Source organism: Salvelinus fontinalis, chromosome 2, assembly GCF_029448725.1.
Source record: "Salvelinus fontinalis isolate EN_2023a chromosome 2, ASM2944872v1, whole genome shotgun sequence".
Lineage (NCBI taxonomy): Eukaryota > Metazoa > Chordata > Actinopteri > Salmoniformes > Salmonidae > Salvelinus > Salvelinus fontinalis.
The window spans coordinates 95,457,398-95,466,681 of NC_074666.1; the positions used below are offsets into that span (position 1 = coordinate 95,457,398).

Below are 9,284 nucleotides of genomic sequence, written 5' to 3' on the forward strand. Positions count from 1 at the left end.
AGGTCTAGACTACACATCTGTTGAGGAGCTATAGGAGGTAGGAGGTCTAGACTACACATCTGTTGAGGAGCTATAGGAGGAAGGAGGTCTAGACTACACATCTGTTGAGGAGCTATAGGAGGAAGGAGGTCTAGACTACACATCTGTTGAGGAGCTATAGGAGGAAGGAGATCTATACATATAGGCACAGTGGATGGGAGACTCAGACTGGCAGGTATTTTCCACAGAGAAATATGTGCAAGTATCTTCGATATGTTTAAATATCTGCAGCAACTTCAGAAAGTATTCAGACCCCTTTAACTTTTTCCACATGTTGTTGTGTTACAGCCTGAATTTAAAATGGATTAAATACCCTAATAATAGAAGTTATTATAAAATCCATTGAGATTTTGGGGATCTATAATACATACAATACAACATGTCTAAGTGGAATTATGTTTTTAGACATTTTTTTACAAATTAATAAAAAATGAAAAGCTTAAATGTCTTGAGTCAATAAGTATTTCCCACCTGGACAAAAGTAACCCCTATGTGAAAAGGCTGTTCATTGACTACAGTTCAACACCATAGTGCCCACGAAGCTCATCACTAAGCTAAGGACCCTGGGACTAAACACCTCCCTCTGCAACTGGATCCTGGACTTCCTGACGGGCCGCCCCCAGGTGGTGAGGGTAGATAACAACACATCCGCCACGCTGATCTTCAACACAGGGGCCCCTCAGGGGTGCGTGCTCAGCCCCCTTCTGTACTCCCTGTTCACTCATGACTGCACGGCCAGGCACGACTCCAACACCATCATTAAGTTTGCTGATGACACAACAGTGGTAGGCCTGATCACTGACAACGATGAGACAGCCTATAGGGAGGAGGTCAGAGACCTGGCCATGTGGTGCCAGGACAACAACCTCTCTCTCAACGTAACCAAGACTAAGGAGATGATTGTGGACTACAGGAAAAGGAGGACAGAGCACGCCCCCATTCTCATTGAAGGGGCTGTAGTGGAGATTTGAGAGCTTCAAGTTCCTTGGTGTCCACATCGCCAACTAACATGGTCCAAGTACACCAAGACAGTCGTGAAGAGGGCACGACAAAACCTATTCCCCCTCAGGAGACTGAAAAGATTTGGCATGGGTCCTCAGATCCTCAAAAGGTTCTACAGCTACACCATCGAGAGCATCCTGACTGGTTACATCACTGCCTGGTATGGCAACTGCTCGGCCTCCGACTGCAAGGCACTACAGAGGGTAGTGCGTACAGCCCAGTACATTACTGGGGCCAAGCTTCCTGCCATCCAGGACCTCTATACCAGGCAGTGTCAGAGGAAGGCCCTAAAAATTGTCAAAGACTCCAGCCACCCGAGTCATAGACTGTTCTCTCTGCTACAGCATGGCAGGCGGCACCGGAGCACCAAGTCTAGGTCCAAGAGGCTCCTCAACAGCTTCTACCCCCCAGCTATAAGACTCCTGAACAGCTATTCAAATGGATTCCCAGACTATTTGCATTGCCTCCCCTCCAAATTGGACTCCAGACGAAAGGACAAATTTCCACCGGTCTAATGTCCATTGATCGTGTTTCTTGGCCCAAGCAAGTCTCTTCTTCTTATTGGTGTCCTTTAGTAGTGGTTTCTTTGCAGCAATTTGACCATGAAGGCCTGATTCACGCAGTCTCCTCTGAACAGTTGATGTTGAGATGTGTCTGTTACTGGAACTCTGTGTAGCATTTATTTGGGCTGCAATCTGAGGCTGGTAACTCTAATGAACTTATCCTCTGCAGCAGAGGTAACTCTGGGTCTTCCTTTCCTGTGGCGGTCCTCATGAGAGCCAGTTTCATCATGACGGTTTTTGCGACTGCACTTGAAACTTTCTTGAAAATCCTTGACATTTTCCTGATTGACTGACCTTCATGTCTTAAAGTAATGATGGACTGTCGTTTCTCTTTGCTTATTTGAGCTATTCTTGCCATAATATGGATTTGGTCTTTTACCAAATAGGGCTATCTTCTGTATACCACCCCTACCTTGTCACAACACTACTGATTGGCTCAAACGTATTAAGAAGGAAAGAAATTCCACAACAACTTTTAACCTGTTAATTGAAATGCATTCCAAGGCCTCCCGGGTGGCGCAGTGGTCTAGAGCACTGCATCGCAGTGCTATGCTGCGCCACCAGAGTCTGGGTTCGCGCCCAGGCTCTGTCGCAGCCGGCCGCGACCGGGAGGTCCGTGGGGCGACGCACAATTGGCTTAGCATCGTCCGGGTTAGGGAGGGTTTGGCCGGTAGGGATATCCTTGTCTCATCGCGCTCCAGCGACACCTGTGGCGGGCCGGGCGCAGTGCGCGCTAACCGAGGGGGGCGGGTGCACGGTGTTTCCTCCGACACATTGGTGCGGCTGGCTTCCGGGTTGGAGGCGCGCTGTGTTAAGAAGCAGTGCGGCTTGGTTGGGTTGTGCTTCGGAGGACGCATGACTTTCGACCTTCGTCTCTCCCGAGCCCGTACGGGAGTTGTAGCGATGAGACAAGATAGTAATTACTAGCGATTGGATACCACGAAAATTGGGGAGAAAAGGGGATAAAATTTTTAAAAAAAATAAAAATAAAATATGCATTCCAGGTGACTACCTCATGAAGCTGGTTGAGAGAATGCCAAGAGTGTGCAAAGCTGCCATCAAGGCAAAGAGTGGCTACTTTGAAGAATCTCCAATATAAAATATATTTTGATTTGTTTAACTCTTCTTTTGGTTACTACATGATTCCATATGTGTTATTTCATAGTTTTGATGTCTTCACTATTATTCTACAATGTAGAAAATAGTAAAAATAAATAAAAATCCTTGAATGAGTAGGTGTGTCCAAACTTTTGACCAGTAAGATGGATCAACAACCTTGTAGTTACTCCACAATACTAACCTAGTTGACAGAGTGAAAAGAAGGAAGTCTGTACAGAATACAAATATTCCAAAACATGCATCCTGTTTGCAATAAGGCACTAAAGTAAAACTTCAAAAAAACGTGGCAAAGAAATGAACTTTATGTCCTGAATACAAAGTGTTTTGTTTGGGGCAAATCCAAACACAACATCACTAGGTACCACTCTTCATATTGTCAAGCATGGTGGTGGCTGCATCCTGTTATGTGCATGCTTGTCATCGGCAAGGACTAGGGAGTTTTTTAGGATAAAAAGAAACGGCTTAGAGCCAAGCACAGACAAAATCCTAGAGGAAAACCTGGTTCAGTCTGTTTCCCAGCAGACACTGGGAGTATTCCAAAACATGCACAAAATATAATGTACAAAAATTGTGCAATTCAGGTGTGCAAAGTTGTTAGAGAATTACCCAGAAAGACTCACAGCTGTAATCGCTGCCAAAGGTGATTCTAACATGTATTGACTCAGGGGTGTGAATACTTATGTAAATTAGATATTTCTGTATTTTATTTTCAATACATTTGATAACATTTTTAAAAACCTGTTTTCACTTTTGTCATTATGGGGTATTATGATGTCATTATGGGGTATTGTGATGTCATTATGGGGTATTATGATGTCATTATGGGGTATTGTGATGTCATTATGGGGTATTGTGATGTCATTATGGGGTATTATGATGTCATTATGGGGTATTGTGATGTCATTATGGGGTATTGTGATGTCATTATGGGGTATTATGTGTAGATGGGTGAGAAAAACAACAACAATGTAATCCATTTTGAATTCAGGCAGTAACACAACAAAATGTAGAATAAGTCCAGGGGTCTGAATACTTTCTGAAGACACTGGACAACAGATTGATAGTGAGCCATCATGTAGATCTGTGCAGAGCAGAGAGATCCGTAGCCAATCAGAACACAGTCTCTGTCTCAGATGCCATACAGTTCCCTAAACGGTACCATACAGGAAACAGGATGTCAATAGACGTGTTTCTGTATCTCTTAGTTCCCAGGTATAGTAATGAATCAACGGATTGATCAGTCACAGCTGCCATCTTTCCAACCGTCCCTCCACCTCTCATCCACGCGGGAACAGTCAAACTGGTGCTTCCCCAGCCGAGCGTTGACGTCGTTATGGACGCCACACAGCCACTGGGAGAGGGCGTGGCGACTACTGGCGTCGGGCTGATTGGTCTTCAGCCTGAGGAAACAGGAAGTGATGTCATTAGTAAACACTGTGGTGCAGTCCCTGCCCGACTACATTGCAGACGTCTGGTTAGGTATTTATCATATCAGCTAACCACATGTAATATAGCAATCTGACGCCCGACTGCATAGTGGATGACGTGACATGCAACCATTGATTGATGCAATGCAACTCCTGGGTATCTAGTTGGGCAGGAAGTGGACCTGTATCTACTGCCAGTCACCCAGTCATCTGTGACCTTAACCCACTACAACCAATAATACAACTCTCAACACACATTAACATAACGCCTAACCCCTGACCTCTAACCCCTGACCTTGTGCGCAGGTCCTCAGCACACTCCTCGCAGGGGAAGACCTTAGAGAAGAGGTTGATGAACTGTCCCATGTCTGTCTGCTGTCTGGGGGAGGGCCGGTCTGGGTAGTAAGCTGCCATGGTGTGCAGGAAGGACCAGGTGTTACGCCCTAACTCTTCCCTGTCCAGCGGACACTCCGGCTGTAGCTGGGGCTCCACGTGCTCAGCCTGGGCCGCCTAAACACACACAGGGATACAGACAGACACATATTCTGCTTGACTGAGTTGTCTGATGATCATTACCAAGTCATCGTTACTCAACATGATGAAACATGCAGAGTTAGTAGGCTATCCACACTGACAACATTCAGGTTCACTAATCTAAATAGGTCCCCTACTAGATAAGTAGAGGCCTGGCCGAGTCATAACAAAGTGACATCATTCAGGTTTACTAATCTAAATAGGTCCTATTTTTTACATTTTATTTCACCTTTATTATGACTAGATAATATTAGAGTCGTGGCCAAAAGTTGAGAATGAAAATTAATATTTGTGTCACAAAGTCTGCTGCCTCAGTTTGTATGATGGCAATTTGCATATACTCCAGAATGTTATGAAGAGTGATCAGATGAATTGTAATTAATTGCAAAGTCCCTCTTTGCCATGCAAATGAACTGAATCCCCCCAAAAACATTTCCACTGCATTTCAGCCCTGCCACAAAAGGACCCGCTGAAATCATGTCGGTGATTCTCTCGTGACCACAGGTGTGAGTGTTGACGAGGACAAGGCTGGAGATCACTCTGTCATGCTTATTGAGTTCGAATAACAGACTGGAAGCTTCAAAAGGAGGGTGGTGCTTGGAATCATTGTTTTTCCTCTGTCAATCATGGTTTCCTGCAAGGAAACACGTGCTGTCATCATTGCTTTGCACAAAAAGGGCTTCATAGGCAAGGATATTGCTGCCAGTAAGACTGTACCTAAATCAACCATTTATCAGATCATCAAGAACTCCAAGGAGAGCGGTTCAATTGTTGTGAAGGCTTCAGGGCGCCCAAGAAAGTCCAGCAAGCGCCAGGACCGTCTCCTAAAGTTGATTCAGCTCCGGGATCGGGGCACCACCAGTACAGAGCTTGCTCAGGAATGGCAGCAGGCAGGTGTGAGTGCAAGCTTCCTGCCATCCAGGACCTCTACACCAGGCGGTGTCAGAGGAAGGCCCTAAAAATTGCCAAAGACTCCAGCCATCCTAGTCATAGACTGTTCTCTCTGCTACCGCACAGCAAGTGGTACCGGAGCGCCAAGTCTAGGTCCAAGAGGCTTCTAAAAAGCTTCTAGCCCCAAGGCATAAGACTCCTGAACATCTAGTCAAATGGCTACCCAGACTATTTGCAGTGCCCCCCTTTACACCATTGCTACTCTCTGTTATCATCCATGCATAGTCACTTTAATAACTCTACCTACATGTACATACTACCTCAACTAACCGGTGCCCCTGCACATTGACTCTGTATCGGTAATGTCTGATCGACATGGTAATGGCTCTATAATATTGGAGAAAAGTTGAAAAAACGGACCCTCCGTCGTGTCATGTCGTGACGTACAGCACACATAAAGCAACTATTTCTGTCTTACAATCTCTCTCCACCAGGTGTAGCACTTCTCTCATCCTTTAAAAACAAGAAATGGACAGTGACGGGGGTAAGGGGGATACCTAGTCATTTATTGCGTCATCATTGCATGCGATCATCATTCTCAAAGCCGCTGTTTACTTCTAAGATCACTTTAGCACCGCCCTAAAAACCCGATTCAAATTCGACACAAACCTTCAAATAGGTATGTAATGACACATTATATAAACTCTTTCTAGTGTTTTATTTACATTTTAAAGGCGATAAGGGGATAAGTTGGACAGATCGAGTGAAAAAAAACAATTTTCCCACACAACATCTCTCCTTCTTACTATCACGCATTAGTTTCGCTTCCCCACCCGCCATTTTTAAAAAGACCCGACGGGGCTCATTGCCTGCTTGAATTATGCAGAAATGGGCAGCGTTTAGGTCATGTAATTGATTATTTTGGAAAGAGGAGACATTTTTCTCACGTCTACACAAAGCAATGCTGGTAAAGTGAGCTGATAAATTGTTTGAATAATAGACTGTTTGTGCATTGTTACGTCTGGAATTGTGACATGTATAGTTTTTAAAAAAGGGTATATTTAGTGTTGATGAGTTTATCTGTACCAATAATACATATTAGAAAACTATAAGTCTACCTTTGTTGATTTCGAGAACACAGGCATATATACCCCAGGCAGGCGGCTGGGAAAGTCCAGCATCTCCGTTCAAGAGAGACCAGCTAAATCATTTATAAACATGCCAGAGTGTATTAGCTACACCTTTCCTCACGTTCATGAGCTGATATATAACAGGAAGCGGTGCCGCGGCTCCCGTATCCGTAGGACATATGGCGAGTCAAAATGAACACGCAACAATCATTCACAAGGGCAACATAGCGAACATAAATACAACGGTTTACTATGGATTGTCATTATAATAAAGTTAACATACTATACGCAGTGTATGTGAATTGACGCTCTCTATTCCTACGCGCAAAATTGGACGTCATTGACGGCTTCTTTTCTGTGTGATTTTGGGCTCAACTGTAGTTGATGTTTTGCGCAGTCTGCCTGGCTGCTGCCTGTGAACCCAGCTCACCTGTGGCGCTACTGCTGGGATCTGTGGCGTTTTCTGGACCTTCATCCACGACTTGAAGTCGGTACAAGCCCTGCACGGCTTTTTCTTCGGTTCTCCGGTCTGCTCCGGGTCCTTACCGGGGCTGTCCTCCGGGGGTCTGCCGGTTATGATGGGGAACCCTTGGATGCCCGCGGTGGATGATCCTCCGGTGGACGCGGCCATGTCCGCTGTGTTACCGTGGGAAGGATCTGTCATCGGACCAGAGCCCGCGGCTGAAGGACGCTTCCGTTATAACGCTTTATAACTCCTCCTCCTCCTCCTATGTTCACCAACTACACATGTCATTAATTTAATTAACTCTAAACATGTAGGGCAGTAAGTCCACTCGAACAGTGTTCCGTAAACTATTTGAGAATTGACTAAGAACTATTTTTGCAGGTAGTTAACGTTAGATGTTTTGTTCCCCACCGGAGTGAAAAGAGAACGGAACCCTCCAGTTCCGGTTTGTGATGTCATTTTTCTATGCATGCAGTTGAGTCGAACACATTTAAAGTGTATTTTTCATAGATATTACTACCGGCGGATCAGTTTTGTGTTTGTATGTTAACTTCTTTGTTTATGGTTAAATCTGTAGTTTTCATTTGATTGACCAATTATTGTTGCTGTCTTCTCACTAGTTGGCTAACACAGGAAGCTAACGCTAGTTAGCGAGCTTGCTAGGCTATTGTGGAGTAACAGTTTTGACACGTTTCAGTCACAGGAGGTTGGTGGCACGTTAATTCGGGAGGATGGACTCGTGGTAATGGCTGGAGTGGAATGGTATCAAACACATGGTTTCCAGTCGCTCCGTTCCAACCATTATTATGAGCCGTCCTCCACCCAGCAGCCCCCAGTGGTTCTGATGTAGTGTGTCTGTCTCTCTCCAGGCAGTAACCAGTCTGTTGTGTGTCTGTCTACAGGCAGTAACCAGTCTGTTGTGTCTGTCTCTCTCCAGGCAGTAACCAGTCTGTTGTGTGTCTCTCTCCAGACAGTAACCAGTCTGTTGTGTGTGTCTGTCTCTCTCCAGACAGTAACCAGTCTGTTGTGTGTCTCTCTCCAGACAGTAACCAGTCTGATGTAGTGTGTCTGTCTCTCTCCAGGCAGTAACCAGTCTGTTGTGTGTGTCTGTCTCTCTCCAGACAGTAACCAGTCTGATGTAGTGTGTCTGTCTCTCTCCAGACAGTAACCAGTCTGTTGTGTGTGTCTGTCTCTCTCCAGACAGTAACCAGTCTGTTGTGTGTCTCTCTCCAGGCAGTAACCAGTCTGTTGTGTGTCTGTCTCTCTCCAGGCAGTAACCAGTCTGTTGTGTGTGTCTGTCTCTCTCCAGACAGTAACCAGTCTGTTGTGTGTGTCTGTCTCTCTCCAGACAGTAACCAGTCTGTTGTGTGTGTCTGTCTCTCTCCAGACAGTAACCAGTCTGTTGTGTGTGTCTGTCTCTCTCCAGGCAGTAACCAGTCTGTTGTGTGTGTCTGTCTCTCTCCAGACAGTAACCAGTCTGTTGTGTGTGTCTGTCTCTCTCCAGGCAGTAACCAGTCTGTTGTGTGTGTCTGTCTCTCTCCAGACAGTAACCAGTCTGTTGTGTGTCTCTCTCCAGACAGTAACCAGTCTGATGTATTGTGTCTGTCTCTCTCCAGGCAGTAACCAGTCTGTTGTGTGTGTGTCTGTCTCTCTCCAGGCAGTAACCAGTCTGATGTGTGTGTCTGTCTCTCTCCAGGCAGTAACCAGTCTGTTGTGTGTCTCTCTCCAGACAGTAACCAGTCTGTTGTGTGTGTCTGTCTCTCTCCAGGCAGTAACCAGTCTGATGTATTGTGTCTGTCTCTCTCCAGACAGTAACCAGTCTGATGTGTGTGTCTGTCTCTCTCCAGGCAGTAACCAGTCTGATGTATTGTGTCTGTCTCTCTCCAGACAGTAACCAGTCTGTTGTGTGTGTGTGTCTCTCTCCAGGCAGTAACCAGTCTGTTGTAGTGTGTTTGTCTCTCTCCAGACAGTAACCAGTCTGTTGTGTGTGTCTGTCTCTCTCCAGGCAGTAACCAGTCTGTTGTGTGTGTCTGTCTCTCTCCAGGCAGTAACCAGTCTGTTGTGTGTGTCTGTCTCTCTCCAGACAGTAACCAGTCTGTTGTGTGTGTCTGTC

At 45.6% G+C, this 9,284-nt stretch overlaps 1 protein-coding gene across 1 annotated transcript; it reads right to left on the reverse strand.

Moving 5' to 3' along the window:
- Positions 1-3,065: 3,065 nt before the first annotated feature.
- On the reverse strand, positions 3,066-7,398 carry LOC129869473 (FAD-linked sulfhydryl oxidase ALR-like). The gene is made up of 3 exons (XM_055943929.1): positions 7,136-7,398; positions 4,446-4,660; positions 3,066-4,123 (listed from the first exon to the last, which is right to left on the reverse strand). Exons 1-3 carry the CDS (start codon positions 7,367-7,369, stop codon positions 3,961-3,963), a joined length of 612 nt encoding a protein of 203 aa, XP_055799904.1. The 5' UTR covers positions 7,370-7,398; the 3' UTR covers positions 3,066-3,960.
- Between the last annotated feature and the right edge of the window lie 1,886 nt (positions 7,399-9,284).

What these genes read in the sequence shown, in the direction of transcription:
- LOC129869473 (XM_055943929.1), bottom strand. Translation starts at nt 7,369, where the DNA reads ATGACAGATCCTTCCCACGGTAACACAGCGGACATGGCCGCGTCCACC. An exon ending in TCCCAGCAGTAGCGCCACAG is followed by an intron (nt 4,661 to 7,135) that starts GTGAGCTGGGTT and finishes GTGTGTGTTTAG; the next exon opens with GCGGCCCAGGCTGAGCACGT. An exon ending in GCTGAGGACCTGCGCACAAG is followed by an intron (nt 4,124 to 4,445) that starts GTCAGGGGTTAG and finishes CTGTTTCCTCAG; the next exon opens with GCTGAAGACCAATCAGCCCG.